Raw genomic sequence first — 17,962 nt, forward strand, 5'->3', positions numbered from 1 at the left:
TACCAAAGTTGAAGAATGAAAAATTATAATTGCTTACTGGCCTCAATGAATTTATGCACCCACATAAATGGAAACTGAACATCTCATAATTATATAATTTTTAATTTTATTGGGTATTTGTTGTTGTTGTTATGTTTTAGCCTTCCATGTTAGCAAGACTGTGTTTCTATTTAAATAAGACAGCACAGCATATATAGGGAGATACTCAATAAACAGCAATCTACAAAGATTAGAAACCATGTTCCAAAATTAATTGTTCATATAAAAATTTTTAACTTCAAATTGGACTTCAGTTAATTTTGAAATATTGTCTTTAAATAAAGCAAAATTTCTCCTTTAAAAATTGGTTTGATAAAGGAAAAAAATCTGTTTCTTCTGTATGCTATTTAAAAATAATTTTTTTTTATTATTTTTGCTTTCTTTTCCAAGATTTTCTGGAAAACAAACCTCAGACTGAGAATCTATTTAAAAAGAATGTACCAAAAGGACCTACAAATACAAAGCAGCAGTTACACCTGCCTCTTCATCCTTCTTGGGAAGCAAGCAGGAGGCGTAAAGAACAACAGTCTAAAATTGCTGTGTTTCAGGGGAAAAAAATTACGTTTGATGATTGATCAGTACTTCTTTTTGGACTTTCCATCTAAAAGTTATTTTCCTGTCATTCCCACCCCCTAGGGGGGGATTTTTTTTTTAATTTAATAATGTAACTTATTTTACATTATTGAAGGGGTCATATAATGCTAAGTGAGAGTTCAAGTTATGTTTACATATATCTTTCAGAAATCAAGTACACACTTAAATTAATTTTTAATAATACTCCTTGGATTATTCTGTAAAAGAATTTGGGAATTATAGTAATGTTAGGATTTCTCATTTGTTCATATCATGAAGTATGTTTCCCTGGTTCAGCTTTTTTTTTGTTTGTTTTTTTGTCATGAAAATAAATGTCAAGGTATATTTAAAATAGTAATGAAAAAATTTGAGAACCTCTTAGTTATTTAAAATAGATTACCTTTGTTAGAAGTTATTCTTTTGAGCAAAACAAAAGTAGTTACTTTATTATGAATATACAAAAAATAAATTATATAAATAAACATTAATTTCTTATTATACTTATTATTAATGACTTGTCATGTACTTTCCTGTTCTAAAATAGTTTTTCAGAATTAATTTGGGGTTTTTAAGTTATATTAGTTACTAAGGCAGATTGTTTAAATGTAGCAACAAAACCAAAGGTCATTTTTATATTCAAATAAATATTTCTATTAAATCAAGAATGTATACTATTTACTTATTTACTCTTATAAAAGCTTTTTTTTTTTTTTTTCTTCCTTTTTGGTACCAGAGATTGAAGTCAGGGGCACTCAACCACTGAGCCACATCCCCAGTCCTATTTTGTATTTTATTTAGAGACAGCGTCTCACAGGGTTGCTTAATGCCTCATCATTGCTGAGGCTGGCTTTGAACTCAGTCCTCCTGTCTCAGCCTCCCGAATTATAAGCATGCTCCGTCCACCTGGTATAGATTATAATTTATAAGAATAAATTCTAGAAGAAAGAGCATTTCTTCTTATGGCTGAGCAGAGTTAAGAGTGGCTAATTTGTACATTACAGTACTGTTATTTTAAAAGAAAATAGTTTAAAATATTCCTTCAAATGTTTCACTTTTTGCTACTCTGGAAGAAATGAAAGGTTATTATTTAACTAAACAATGCTTCAATGTTTTGGTTTGGTTTGGTTTTTTGGTACTGGGGATATAATCCAAGGGCACTTTACCACTGAGCCACATCCTTAGCCCTTTTTATTTTTTATTTAGAGACAGGGTCTCACTAAGTTAAATTGCTAAGGGTCTTGCCAAGTTGCTGAGGTTGTGCTCAAACTTATAATCCTCTTGTTTCAGCCTCCCAAGTCACTGGGATTACAGGCATGTGCCACCTCACCTGGCTTGGTAGATTTTCTTGAAGCCTAAATTCCATGTTTCCTGCATGTTAATGCTGTTAATGACAGGGAAGATCATCTGGTTAGCCTGAATTATTTGTCTCAAGAGTAATGTCTTCCAATTTTAAAAGCTTAAGAATTTAGGTAACTAGAACAATGGAATTTAAGACATCATGTAAGAATTTTTTTTTTTATTTTATTGAGTGCAAAAATTATTTCACTTTTAAATTTTTATTTTAATTTTAGAATGACAAAAAAATAAGTAAAAGAAAAATGTCTTTGTGCCTGCCTACTATAGTTTTTATAAACTGTGAGGTTGAGAGCACTATCTTCCAGACTGCCAAGTCTGCCCAAAACTTCTTACCCCCATTGGAAGGAGCTAAGAATTAGGGTCCAACTGAAAAGTTGGAGGGAAGAGTTTTCCATTTGTTGGCTGCTAGATTTTGTTACATGGAAAATACTGTGGATCTTTCTTCTGGAATGTGGTGAAGTTACTTAAAATCACATTTGTCCTTTTTGAGTAGGTCTAGAACAGACATTTGGGGACATCTGGCAGCATCTGAAAATAGTTTATGTTGTCACCAGAGGGTAGGGATGCAAGAGAAGGTACTACATCTAATAGATACAGGCCAGGTATGCTGCTAAACTTTCTACAGTACATAAACGGTAGAACTTTCCAGCTCAAAATTTTAGCAGTGCTGAGGTTGAGAAGCCCTAATCTGGGGCACATTTGACCCCACTTATTTTGGGACATTACCTTTCAATAATTCTACCCTGGTAATTTGTATATTAAGAAATCTTTCTGTTGTGCTTAATAAGTACACAGAAAACTATTCCTAGCTTTTTATAAGCTGCTGGGCTTGTTCTCACTTCCTTCTAATGTCTTTGTTTATTTGTTTGTTTTCCTCTGACTTTGGTGGATTCTTCACATTCATTGCACAAATCAGTTTTCTACCACTTACTTGAGGGGACCCTTCTAAAGATATCAGGAGCACATCCTCTCTTTCTTTGCATCTTCTTCCTCTACAATATACTTTGCCTTCATAAAATTCAATTACATTGTTCTACCTGAACCCTGAATTCTTCTTTTCAATTCTGTGAAGCCATCAAGTTCTTTGGGGTTTCTTTCTTTTTTCTCTGTAGTTTGGAAACTCTTCAAACAGTGAGCTGGTATACTTGTGGCACTGGATTCATTTGTTTTCCTTCTCTCAAAACTGCTATCTTATGCTGCCTATTGTCCATTGTCTAAAACACATTATTTTATATATTTTACAGTTTTCTAGTGTAATATAGAAAGGCTAAGGGGAAGTTGTCAACTTCCTGGCTAACTGTTTGTTGGGCTTCCTTTTTGAAATTTTATCTTTAATTTGGTGTTATTCCATAGTTAATAAGAAATAGAAGTCCTTCTTTATTTTGATACTCATATTGTACTTAATTTGGCTAACAGGAGTTTTGTCAACTATCACCTCTGTCCTTTTGACATATAAGTCCTTTCTCTAACAGCGAGAAAGCCAGTTCTCATTTTCTGCAATATATTTACATATTTACTCAACCCTAGAATACAGTGTGGTCCATCTCAGAATTGCTTGCTAGCAGACTCCTCTATAAAAGAGAAATCAACTAGCCAAAGTTCAGTATTTGTTTAGATTTTAACCTGAAGACATATTGGTGTTTTGTTTTGTTTTGGTTTTTGGTCCTAAGAAATTGAACCCAGGGCCTCGTACATGCTAGGCAGTCATTATAACACTACTAGCTACATCCCCAGCCAGTTTTATTTATTTTTGAGACAAAAATCTTACTAAATTACCCAGACTTACTTCAAATTTGCAATCTGTCCTCCTTAACCTCCCCAGTAGCTGGGATTACAGGCATGTACTGCCACATCTAGCTTGATCTTAAAACTCTTTGACAGTTACCTGGAGTATTAACAGCCAGAATAGCAGAATAAGAACATCCAAAAATTCTTCTCTCTTTAAAAGCAATAAGAAAACTGTCCAAACTATTAGATCAGAACTCAGAAATTAATCCAAGGCTTGCATCAATTCAAGGAGTATTTATTCAGGAAAATGACTGAATCTCTCTATAAAAACAATAATTGTAACCATATCTTACCTTGTCACATTTCTGTTTCCTACTTTCTTCCATTATGGCCTTGAAAACTAAAAGCCCAGAATCAGTTTTTTTTTTTTTTTTTTTTTTTAAAAAAGGCAGATACCAGAGGGGAAGAAGCAGTTGGAATTTCTCCAAAGACACATTTCTTAAGAATTATCATTATTTTGACCTGCTTGTCCTGGAAGACTACCACTTGCAAGGCTGTCTTATTTGAAGTAGTCAAAGCTTGCTCAGATTGATAACCCTTTTCCTTAAGACAGCTTTTCAGAAACAATTAGAGGCAATTGTGCAACATCAACTTCGTCTAGTAGATAATAATTGAGGTAAAACCTAAGTTAACCAAAAAGCTTAAAAGGAAATCTGGGGGTGCTGAGGCTGGGGCTTGGCGGTGGTGCATTTGCCTGACATGTTTGAGGCACTGGGTTTGATTCTCAGCACTGCATATAAATAAATAAAATATAGAGGTCTATCAACAACTAAATATATACACATATATATGTAAATATATATATTTATATGTGTGTGTGTATAAATATCTGGGGAAATTAATTTAATATCTATTGGTACTTTGACAATTCAATTGGAATCAGAGAGATGATTGCAGATTCATAGGACTGTGCACAGACTCAGGAAAGAGCTGAGAAGATGCTGAACTCATGAAAGAGCTCAGCAGATGCTGTCTGACTTTAAGGTGCTTCACAAGCAACATGTGAAGGTTAAGGGGAAGTTGTCATCTTCCTGGCTAAGTGTTTGTTGGGCTTCCTTTTTGAAATTTTATCTTTAATTTGGTATTTAGGAAGATTTCTATTTCTGTTCTCATGGTTGTTTTTGTGCTTGTACCTTTTTAATGCCCTTAGTCCCCTCTTCAAAATTTGGCATCTGAATTATCTACTTTTAATGACATTTTTTATTAGTCGCCTAAATATTAGTTAATGCATTTTCTCAGCTTTCCTTTTAACACCTCCATTTTCCAATTTTTAGTTGCATTATTTTTACTTCATCATAATAATTTAACATGACAGAACATTATCACATAGTATCTATCCTGTCACCACCTTGGTTTTAATATTAGATTTGTGATTGAGAGTGTTGAATTCTAAATTTCTGAAAAGTATCCCTGGTCTTGTTTGGATGAAGTTAGTTTTCTAACATATTTCTCAGAAAAGAACTCATGTTAAGAATTTTTTGAGCTCTTGGTGCTTAAAACATTCTCTATAGTTTTGAAACATAGAATTGTGGCTGGATCTTAGGATCATAGCTTCTCACCGATTCTGCCCCTTTTCTTTCTGGCAGCTAAACCTCCCTTGAGTCTTTTTTTCAGAAGTTTCTTACTCCTCTTCCAGTTATAAAACCTAACTAATACTCTGGGCACAGTGAATCTTCACCTGCTTCCTGGGTGATGGTGTTTGATTTCCTTCCTGTGACATAAGGTTATTTTTAGTGGGTAGATTCCCAGAGGAATTTGTATATTTTGCAAAACATCCCCCTTCTCTCTTAGGCCTACACCATCAAGGGAAGTTTTATTGGATCAGTTAAACTTTTTGTCCCAGCAGGTCAAATTCTAAGGGTTTTTTGTATTATACACTACCAATCAACCAGCTATTGGTTATTTGGAAGTTATTAGCACTATTCTGCCCAAACTTTTTGCTGCCTATTTTACAGTGCATATTTCATTCTGATTCTACAATATCTTCTAATTCATGGGTGGTTATACAACTTTCGGCCTCTTCTTGGTTTTCAATTTTCTCAGATTCACTGTAATTATCCCAGCTTACATTTTGTATCACCTCTTGACATCATGCATACTGTATGGCTAAGATATGAAGTGTCACCAGAAAGATCATGATTAGATTATGAGAGCTATAGCCTATGCAGTGGGTTAATCTATTTGATGGACTAATGATATGAAAGGACAGCTATACTGGGTGGTAACTGTGAGCAAGTAGGGTGTAACTGGAGAAAGTGGTCATTGGAGGTATGCCTGTGGGGTTTACATTTTGTCCCCAGCACCTTGCTCTCAGCCTTCCTGACTGCCTTGAACTGAGCAGTTTTCCTCCACTACCCACTTCCGCCATGATGTTCTGCCTCACCTTGGGCCCAAAGAAATGGGGACAGCCAACCATGTACTGAATCTCTGAAACCATTAGCCCAAAGTAAACTTTTCCTTCTCTAAGTAGATCTTATTTAGGTATTTTGGTTACTCATATACCCCAAACATCAAGTCTCATTGAACAAATAAAGCAAAGTGCAGGACCAGGAGTGGAGTTTGTTATATGTTGGACTCATATTTGGCTGAATTTATGTGATATGATCAATTTGGAATTAATGCTTTCAATTCCCCTTCACTGCATGTACCAGAACAATTTCTTCTTAATAATCTGATGTTTTGACTTTTGGTTTTAGTATGTTTTAGTAGAAATAGCCAGATTTCCTCAATAGAACACATCTAAGAGACAAACTATCCAATACACTTTCCCTTAACTCTGTCTTCTTTCTCCTGAGTGTCCACTATAGGCTTATCTCCATTAGCTTAGGAGTGAATGTGAAACTTCCCTTATTATTAAGGACTTTATAGTCTCAAATTAGCTCACACTCAACTGTAGCAATTCACCAAAAAGTATAGCCTTAGGGCTATCCTATCTTCCTTCTGTGTTCTTTAACATGTGAGCCAGTTATTATCTTGTCACTTACTGGAGGTATCTGTACTTCATTAGATTTCTGGTTTTTTTACCACCTCATCTCTCTGGATTAAAGACAAATTATGATTTTGTAATTTATCCAGTTAGAATTTTTAGAATAGGAGTAATAATCTTTCCAGCTTCCTATGTTGCTTGACCTGCTTTCATCTTTATACTATCCTTTATGCTCTAAAAGTGTTTTACATAATCAAATTCATAATTCACTTCAGTGTTATCATCTGTGCTTTATGTCTTCTTAAGAGAGTATCTTTATTGGAAGAGGCACTCTGCCATAGCCTTGAATATCCTCTGTTCTTCCTAAGTCTGCCAAGAATGCAAAGCCCTGTTTGCTCTTCATCTGGGCTATTTCTCAGGGTTGTGTTTGTACTGACCAACCTTGAGGGGTGAGTAACACCTCCCTAGGACAAAAATCAGTCAAACTTGGTATTTCTACACTGCAATCTACTTCATATGCAGGTATACAACTGTGGTCCTTTGTGGTTTCCTCTGGAGAAAGGACACTGGAGAATGTGGGCATATAGAGTTAACCCATCAGGCTTACTCAGTGTTCACATTCCCAAGATTTGCCTACCTTTCAGACTCACCCTTGTTGTTCTGCCTGATAAAAAATGTTTTTGTATGTATAAGTTGGCCTTGGTTCATCTGATACTAATTTCATGAGATGGTTTATCTGACAACATAATTTATGATAAGTCCCTGTCTGTGCAGTGGAAACTGGACTGTCTGCATCACACTCTGGATATTGTCTTTGCACTAAGGTCAGTTATATATGTCATTCATGTCTATGTGATTGGCCCCAATTTAAAAAAAAAAAAAAAAAGAACATCAAGGTTCAGGTGAGCATTCTACTTGGCAATACTTCTCATAGGTTGTGACATTATTGCTGAAAGAATGAAGCATATCCTGAGCAAAGCCTGTCTTAAGGACTCTCTTGGCCCCTCCTAGGTGACAACCACTGAGCCTATAGACCACAGGATGCCAAATTGATTGGATAGTTAATGCTAATAATGTGATTTCTATTGAATATTTCTTTGCTCTGGGAGGTTGAAGTCTGAGTAACTGAAGTCCATCAGGTTGACAGTTCATACCCAAGTAATTGACCCCCTGGGCATTAAGGTTCAGCTGAGTTTCCCAGATCAGCAACATTTCATGCATACTGTTACATCATAACTGGGAATGTGTGTATATGGGAGAGGACACATGGAAACTTGCACCTGCTATTCATTCCATGCACCTTTTCCATATGGTGATTTTAATCTATATCCGTTCACTGTAGAAACCATTCTGTGAGTACAATAGCATTTTCTGAGTCCTATGAGTGTTTCTAGTGAATCATTAAGCCTTAGAGTGGTCTCACCCACTGCCATCCCCCATCCAATAAGAAACTAGCACAAGCATCACACTCTGGATATTGTCTTTGCCATACGTAGTAATATCCCTCGTCTCTGATCCAGGACCTCATGTCTCCTGCCAGCATCTATGAAAACTCTTATGCCCTGTAAAATTCATGACATGCCCAAATAATCTTACTATATTTTCCTCCAGTGCTGTGTTTTCCTCTAAGTTTATGTTTACATTTAAGTCTTTAATTCATGTGGAATTTATTCCTTGTGCATCCAGGCAGAGATGGGCAAACCAATTAATTCTCAACTAATCTGTTTCTCTTGAAATTAGATTTGGGTCGAGGGACTCAAGAATTGCATAGGTCTCAAGTAGAATGTGGAAGAAATCTAAGTAAACCACTTCCATGTCTAGCCCATAACATCTTTTCTATTCCTCACCTGAGTGCCAACTCCCAGCAAGACAGTAGATGCCACTCCCCACTTTTAAAATGGAGGAACAACTCTCGGCCTGAAGAACTGTGAGATGCTTTTCTCCATTTCATCAAAGGTAAGACACTGAAATTTTTAGATTTTTAGGAAGCAGCACAAGTAGAATCATTTTGATGCAGAAATTGTCACTGGAAGAATGATGCTGCTTGGGGTGGGGGAAGACCTCATATGTAATTTAGGGTCCAAATGAAAGTTAATATACAGGGCTAGAAACTGGAGATTCATGTCATAGAGGGACAAAACAACAAAGGGGTCTTTTGTAATTACTTGGAAAGTGGACCACTTAACTCCTGACCCAATAGCTCTAGGGGAAAAGATTAAAAATTGGGATATTAGTTGTATTGTTTACATTTATCAATTTTTTTTTTAAAAAAAAGGAGGTGAACTATGGCAATCATTAGCTGGTCTACAAGTAAAACAAAAAGCAAAAGGATGGAAAACCTATCGCCTATAGTCCCAAATGATAAGAAATTGTGCATAAAGTTTCCTGAAGGCTTCCAGCTTCAGCTCTTCCTCCTTTTCTGCCTCTTTCTCTCCCTCCCTCAGTCTGTTCCCCTCTTCAATAAATCACTTTCCCCTTCTCCAAAAAAGGACTCCTACAGCCAGTATAGATAGGAGTAAGGATGTAAATTTCCTCATAAATACAACAGCCTTAAGGTGTGGAGGAAAAAGAGGAAAGAAACAAGGCAAGTTTGAGAATGATATTTAGGAAAGAACCTTGGGAGCTGCTACAAGTGTATGTAATTGACAGGATGCCTCTCAAACAACAACAATCTGCTTATTTGTAACACCAAGGAAACTGCAGGACTGAACTTCAGAAGCCTTTGAATTTTCCATCATATACCAGCACAATTCACAATAGCTAAACTGGATCCAACCTAGATGCCCTTCAGTAGTTGAATGGATTAAAAAAATGTGGCATATATACACATGGATTATTTCTCAGCAATAAAAAAGAATCAGAACATGGCATTTGCAGGTAAATGGATGGAATTAGAGAAGATAATGCTAAGTGAAGTTAGCCAATCCCCAAAAAAACAAATGCTGAATGTTTTCTCTGATATAAGGAGGCTGATTCATAGTGGAGTAGGGAGGGGGAGCATGGGAGGAATAAATGAACTCTAGATAGAGCAGAGGGGTTGGAGGGAAAGGGAAGGGGTCATGGGGTTAGAAATGATGGTGGAATGTGATGATCATTATTATCCAAAGTACCTGCATAAAGACATGAATTGGTGTGAATATACTATGTATACAACCAGAGATAGGAAAATTTGTGCTCTATATGTGTAACAAGAATTGTAATGCATTCCGCCGTCACATAGAAATAAAAAAATATATATTTGGGGCTCCTAAACCTCCTCAATAATGAAGTCGGTAATGAAAATTATAAAGGCCTACCAAAGGACATTACTCTCCACATCAATCATTTCAGATGTAGCTTAGGGTGATAATGGGAACCCAAGAGAATGGATCCAACACTACAAAGAACAATGAACAAGTAACTCTTTTCCAGTAGCAAACTGAAAAAAAGGAATGCTCTCATTTCTAGATCATAGAACTTCAAACTGTCTGCCAGACTGATCTCATAACTACTACAGACACGTCTTCTCTGTCCACCATGTTCACTCTACTAGATGGCACTTATTAAAAAAAAAAAAAAAAAAAAGAATGTCACCCTAGTGTGTTGGGCTTAGTACTCTGTTGTTCTCTAGTTGCATTAAAAAAAAAAAAAAAATGGAGGCGGGGGCTGTAGTTCAGTGGTACAGTACTTGCCTAGTATGTGTGAAACATTGGGTTTGATTCTCAGCACCACATAAAAATAAACAAAATAAGGTATGCTGTGCATCTACAACTACAAATGTTTTTTCTTTAAATGGGTCTGAGCTGGGCTCAGTGGTGCACACCTGTAATCCCAGGTGCTCTGGAGGCTGAGGCAGAAGGATCATGAGTTTAAAGCCAGCCTCAGTAAAAGCGAGGCACTAAGCAACTCAGTGAGACCCCGTCTCTAAATAAAATACAAAATAGGGTTAGGGATGTGGCTCAGTGGTTGAGTGCCCTGAGTTTAATTCCCAGTACCAAAAAAAAAAAAAAAAAAAAAGTGGGTTTGCTTCTATGAATGGGTCTAAATTACAGAATTATAGAACAGATAATACATTCAGTAGTCTAAGTATGATATCATTTTGCAGAAATTAAGTAACCTTAAGTTAGATACTGGAATGTTGTTTGTACTTTGAACATGTGTTTCTCTTCAAGGGAAACTTGTTTTGAAAGAAAGTCATTCTCCATGTTGTTTTCAGGATAAAATTAAAAGGATGTTTTCAGTAAAGACGGCCAAAATTTGGAGGGTCAATGAAGGGAAGAAGGTTATTTGTGTTTATTTTTAAACTAAACATGGTATGAATACTCAATAGTTAGCTTAGCTCTATCACACACAGGAGTTCACAGCCTTCAAATACACTACCAACAGTCAATTGAGCTCATGTCTGAAATGGGTCTAAGTTTGTTCTGAAATGTTTTAATCACAGGTACCACCTGTGATAAAAGAGAGGTTGTCAGACAGTATTAGACTTTTAGATTTGTAAGTATTATAATTACATTATTAATATACCTAGATTTACTTTCTTGAGCACTTTGATAACTACAAGGCTCCCTTCCTTAGTCTTGCAGGTCCAGGTCTCTAAACAAATATCAGCTGATTAGTCCTTCCTGCTTGCTTTATTTTTCTTCTATCCTATTCACCTGACATCTATAGATTCATGTTGTTTTCAGACTCCTTCATTTAGAATGTAGGTTTTGTGAGTAGAAGGCATTTGTTTTCTTCTCTACCATGTCCCAAATTTGAACCATATTTGGTACATAGTAGGTTGTTTTCTTTAAAAAAAATCCTATAAATACTTGAATAAATAGTCATGACTATATACAAATGTTTTCAGTTTATCAATGAATCCAAATGGCTGAATAGTTGTAGCTCCATTTAGGAGGCTTTTAGAATAATCCATGACAGAGATGTGACTTGGACGTGGGTAAGTAGCAATGCAAATAAGAGAAAGGTGATGAGCATGGTTATAGAGGAAAGAATATGAATCAGTCCTCTACAGAAAGTATGATTGACTATTTGAAATAAGAAAGGAGCATGATTACTGCACAGTACTAAGGTATCATTTGAAGTTTATCATCATTAATTTGAAGTCAAAACAATTCACATAGCCATTTATTTTAATTTCTATAATCTACTATTTTTACTATATTTATTTTAAGCTCTTGATCTGTTTTGTTACAGATTTGTAGTTTTTCATTTGTCAAATGGGAGAATTACCTATTTGCCTACCATGATTTTCATTGTATTTTTTTCCAAACATTTTTTCCATGTTATTAATTGGGTCTGATATTTTATCTTCTAACTGCTTGTTGTTGGCATATGTGAAGGTTATGAACTTCTGTATACTGATTTTCATACTTACCTTATAAAACTCTCAATATTTTTAATATTTACTCAGGCTGAGTGCAGTGGCGCAGGCCTGTAATCCCAGCAGCTCAGGAGACTGAGATAAGAGGATTGCAGGTTCAAAGCCAGCTTCAGCAACAGAGAGGCTCTAAGCAACTCAATGAGACCCTGTCTCTAAATAAAATACAAAATAGGGGGTGGGGATGTGGCTTAGTGGTTGAGTGCCCTGAATTCAATCCCTAGTACCAAATAAATAAATGAATGAATAAATAAATGTTAATTTAAAAAGTTTACTCAGTTGTTGCTAATGCTTTTTTAGAAGTTAAAATTATATTACTAAAAATAGTAATAATTTTACCTGCTCCTTTCTAATTTTATAACTTTCTCTTGCCTGATTTGCATAACTAGTAACTCCAGTAAATAAAATAATAGCATGAAAGTGGACCTCCTTGTATGTTTTCAACTTTAATGAGAATGCTTCTAAGTGCTTGCACATACATGGATATTGATTTTGATTTAGATATGTAGATACATATTAAGATATTAAGCTCTTTTTCTTTCTGAGGTATATTTTTATAACTCAAAAATGAATGTTGAGTTTTATTAAATGCCTTATAAGCCTCTCTGAAGTTAACTATATGTTCTTCCTCTTCAATTTTTAAAGATTTAGTGGAAAAACAAAAATCGTGCCTCATGCATTTTGATGTATCTGCTTTTATTTCTCATTAACTTACCTGTTTCATTTTCATCTGAATTCAATTTGTATTTTTCTTAAAAAGTAATTTGTTTCATTTGTTATGTATTTTATTTATAGAACTAAACAATTTAATCTCTTTTGAAGTTATTTCTATAAATTTGAGTTATTTCACTTTTTTCTTATTTATCAAATTTGTATTTTCTTCTAGATTGTTTAACCAGTTGCTTAAGTGAGTGAAACATTTTTCTTTGTGTGCTTTTATACGTATCCCATAGATTCCAATACATTGTTATTTGGGGGCCACAAATTTTTTTTTCAATAGCACTTCAAATTATTTTTGAGTTTTACTTCTCTGCTGTTTTGTAATTTTCTTTTGTAATTGCCCTTTAAATTTTAAAATAATATGTTTTTAAAATCTAAATTAATCTCAGTAACTCTGCATACATTGGCCTCAGAACTCTTTCATCATTTTTTAAATCTTGCATTTTTAATCATTTTTAATCATTTTTTTAACACTTGCATTTGTGTCAAATATTTTAATTTGGCAATTAATTTTATCTTCAAATTAGACATTGTCATTGTGGCTTTATGCAGTCAATTTTATATAGATTTATTCAACATGTTTATTGATTTCTTCATCTAATTTTGTCTTTGCTTTCTTTTTCATATTGCTTTTCTACTTTCTAAAGTACATAATTTTTAATGACAGTCTGTTAATGCTAAACCCTTTCAAGTTTTATCTGTCAGAACAAGGTCTCACTCTCAAATGATAGTCTTGTTAATAATTATTTGCTTCCAATACTATGAAAACATCTATTTTCTGACTTCCTTTGTTTCCACGGAGAAGTCTGCTGTTCTTTTTGAGCACTTTTTGAGTAATTCTTTTACAACATAAGAGGTTATCTTTATAGTTTTAATTTTTATAGTATGCTTAATAGTACTCATTGTTTTAGAACAAGGGTAAGAAAGCTTTTTCCATAAGAAATGAGATGGTCAATATTCTATGTTTTTCAGTTCAGAAATTCTCTGTGGCAGCTACACAACTTTGGTACTACAACAAAAAACAGTCAAACATAATATGGAACCAAATGAGTGTGACTATATTTCAGTAAACTTTCTCCAGAATCAGGTAGAGGACCTGATTTGACCTGTGGTCCATATTTATCGACCTTTTCTTTAGGTAGTATTTACTTACTGCCTTTTCTGATTAATGAATAAATTAATACATTTATTCTTTCTCTCAGCTCCCTTTCCTCCATGATTGAATATTAGTTGGTAGTATTATCTTTCTTAGATTTTTTATCTTTGCTTTCATTAATCTAAATAAATACAGGCAAATGAGTATATTTATGTACTTTTGACTTAAGGTATAAAAATATGAAGAAATGGTAAACTTAACTTTTCTTTTCCTTTTTTCTAAGCACTTGTTTGTTATCCCTCTGTTTTATGAGGGCTTATAACATTTACATTCTGTTCTATCACCCTAATCTTTGTGGGTCAAATGACTTGTTAAAGGTCACATAGATGATAAGTGGTAAAGCTCACATGTGAATTTAGCCTGTGTTGTTAAAAATTATATTATATTGCCATTGTTTTAGCTCGTAAGGCTGCTATAACAAAATATCATAGATTGGGTGGCTTCTAAATTAAAAAAAAAAATTTCTCATAGTTCTGCAGGCTGGGTAGCCCAACATCAAGGTACCAGCAGGTTCAAAGTCTGATGAGACCTGTTCCTCATAGATTGTGCCTTCTTGTGGAATCTTCACATAATGGAAGGAACAAACGAGATCCTTTGTTCCTCTTTTATAAGGTAATAATTGTAATTCATAGGCATTCCACCCTCATGATTTCATTATCTCTTGAAGTCTCCACTTATTAAGAGGTTAGAATTTCAATACATGAATTTCAGGGTTAGTAGATTAAGATTTCAACACATGAATTTGGGGGAAGACATTCAGACAACAGCACCATATTTTTCTGACCTAGGATAATCCTTCTCCTTATACCTAATAAAGATTGTTGGAGTAGGATAAGCCAAATCATTTACAAATAAAGATGTGAAAATAGCAAAATAATGATGTAAACCAGCTTCTATACATTATTAAAAGTTGACCATAACTACCATGGTTAAATTTTAGGAAGCAAATTATTTTTTATTTGTTCTTTTTAGTTACACAACAGTAGAATATATTTTGACATATACATATAGGGAGTATAACTTCCCATTCTTCATTGTATATGATGTGGAGTTTCACTGGTGCATATTCATATATGAACATAGGAAGGTGATATCTCATTCATTCTACTGTCTTTCTCATTCCCATCTCCCCTCCCTTCCCTACCTCCTCCCCACTCCAAATCCCAAATCTGTGAACTTCTACTCCTCCTTGCCCCCTCCCCACCTCGATGCCTATTGTGAGTCAGCATCCGAATATCAGAGAGAACATTCTTGCCCTTTGGTATTTTGGGATTGGCTTATTTCACTTAGCATGGTAGTCTCCAGTTCCATCCATTTGCTAGCAAATGCCATTATTTCATTCTTCTTTATGGCTGAGTAATGTTCCATTGTGTATATATACATTTTCTTTATCCATTCATCTGTTGAAGGGCATATAGTTTGGTTCTGTAGCTTAGGTATTATGAATTGAGATGCTATAAATATTGATGTGGTTGCATCACTGTAGTATGCTGATTTTAAGTCCTTTGGGTATATGCTAAGGAGTGGGAAAACTGGGTCAAATGGGGGTTCCATTCCAAGTTTCCTGAGGAATATCCATACTGCTTGCCAGAGTGGTTCCAGCAATTTGCAATGTATGAGTGTGCTTTTTCCCCATATTCTTGCCAACATTTATTGTTACTTGTATTGACATTCTGACTGGAGTGAGATGAAATCTCAGTGTAGTTTTAATTTGCATTTCTTTAATTGCTAAAGATTTTGAACAATTTTTCAAAAATTTGTTGACTATTCATATTTCTTCTGTGAAGTGTCTGTTTAGTTCCTTTGCCCATTTATTGATTGGGTTATTTGTTGTTTTTTTTTTTTTTTGGTATTAAGTTTTTAAAATTCTTTATATATTCTGGACATTAATGCTCTATCTGAGGTCAGCTGGCAAAGATTTTCTCCTATTCTGTAGGCTCTCTCTTCATGTTCTTGATTGTTTCCTTTGCCAAGAAGAAGCTTTTTATTTTGAATCATTCCATTTATTGCTTCTTGATTTTTCTTTTGGCCCTTTAGGAGTCTTGTTATGGAAGTTGGGGACTAATCCAATGTGATGGAGATTTGGGGCTACTTTTACTTCTAGTAGGCACAGGTTCTCTGGTGTAATGCCTAAGCCCTTGATCCACTTTGAGTTGAATTTTGTGAGTTTTTATTACACATGGATTACCAGTTTTAGGAAGTGAATTTTATTAAATGCATCACTTCAGTAAAACCAATAAAAATCATTGTGAAAATTTCTTGGATTTTTCACTTGTGGTAGCCTGTTGTTTGACAGTTCTGGTAACCTATGAGTCAGTGGTAGAGTGCTGTAGCTCAGTGGTAGAGTGCTTGCCTCACATGTCTGAGGTACTAGGGTTGATCCTCAGCACTGCATATAAATAAATGAATAAAATTTAAAAATAAAGGTCAATCAACAACAAAAAAAAATTTAAAAATAATTTTATCCCAATATAAAAATCAAGAAAGTTTTATTAATATTAAAGTCTATCCATTTTTAAGCAAAGCACTTAAAAATCTAGGAAAAGAAAGATGGTTTCTCACATGAAAATGGTTGTCTTAGACTAATAATATTTATTCAATGGATAAATATTGGAAGTTAAAAATATAAAAAGGGATAGCCATTACCATTTCATTTATTCTGAAAGTTAAAAATCATGCAGTTAGAAACAAAAAAAAAATATGATAGGCTTAGTTAATTGGAAAAGAATAAATAAAATTGAGTCTTCCACTGCCTCATTGTAGGAAAATTTCCCACTGATTTTATTTAGTTCTGATTTAATCAAGGGGTAAAGGATTTGCTGTATTCTGTTTATGCTCTCGTCTTCATAAAGGTATCCAACTCTCCTTACCCTTTTCTTCAGGTGGACTCATAGGTTACCAGGACTGTCAAACAACAGGCTACCCAAGTAAAAAATCAAAGAAACTTTCATCTTGCTTCTATAACTTCTAAGAGTTCTTGTCCTTCCTCTTTCTATCCATTCAGTTTAACTTCCCTTTCTCTTCATTCTCTGCCTCTCCATTTTGTACAGGTTTAGTTTTATTTGTCTTTTTGAAAGCAGGTGGGGAAAAAAAAAAAGCTCTAAGACTTGAACAAGAGTTTGTTTTGCAATTTAAGGCTAAGGTTTTTGTTTTCTAAATCTATATTCTTGAATGCCTCTGATCTGGGGTAGAAAAATAACCAAGAGTATTAGTGAGAAAGAAGAAAGGATAGAAGACACCCAGAAAACAACAAAGTAAGTACTAATACCTAACTCTGCCACATTTTGCAACCAGGATCCTATACACGTTACAAAGAGTTCTTTGACAAACAATCAGAAGATATTAATTACTAATTCTTGAGAAACTCATCAGGCTACCAATTAATCATTTTTAACCATTATCAATTTTGTATGGCTTTGGGTGTAATTCAACTTTTAGAGAGTTTGTCATTCAGTTTATCTACCTTGGGCTTAGAGCTACCTAATGCTTGATGTTGGACATTCTGATGATATAACAATTCTCTGTAGGTGACATCTTTTCCCTAAAGGAAATTGGGTTATGAACTTCATTTTAAAAAATAGGAAGATAAGATGTTAGTCAAATAACAGAAGCCTTCCATCATAAGTGTAACAAGAAAAAAATGTATATATATAAAACTATGAAAGAAGCAAGCACCTTTACAGAGAGTGAGGAAAAGTCCCTAAGTGTGCAAGGGACAAATACTTTTCTCCTAGGGAGACAATAGGACTAAAAGAAATGGCTGTCTAGTTTGACTGGAGGAAAGAATTCAAGAAAAGTGACAGGACATGAAAGCAGGGAAGTGGACATTAGAGCCAGTTAAATGAAGACCTTGAATGTCATTTACGATACTTGAAATTTAGTTTACAGGAAATTGAGAAACCAAATTTAAAAGCAAAAAATTTGAGGAAGAAGAAAGTTATGCAAAGCATGTATTATAACCATCTCGCCAAGTGTCCTTAGCTTTCTTGTCTTTCCAGTAACTACCCTCTTTGAAAATGTACTAGGTCAGAATTTTCCCATG

At 34.4% G+C, this 17,962-nt stretch overlaps 1 protein-coding gene across 2 annotated transcripts in view; it reads left to right on the top strand.

Annotated features, from left to right (window-relative positions):
• The window catches only part of Srfbp1 (serum response factor binding protein 1), a 62,316-nt gene extending 61,342 nt beyond the window's left edge, over positions 1 to 974 (top strand). For both annotated transcript variants that reach the window (XM_076855888.1, XM_076855889.1), the window contains one exon: positions 430 to 974. In XM_076855888.1, the coding sequence (XP_076712003.1) occupies positions 430 to 614 (185 nt within the window). In that variant the 3' untranslated portion in view covers positions 615 to 974. The remainder of the gene's footprint in view (positions 1 to 429) is intronic.
• Positions 975 to 17,962: the final 16,988 nt, after the last annotated feature.

The sequence above is a fragment of the Callospermophilus lateralis genome, chromosome 5 (genome assembly GCF_048772815.1).
Source record: "Callospermophilus lateralis isolate mCalLat2 chromosome 5, mCalLat2.hap1, whole genome shotgun sequence".
Lineage (NCBI taxonomy): Eukaryota > Metazoa > Chordata > Mammalia > Rodentia > Sciuridae > Callospermophilus > Callospermophilus lateralis.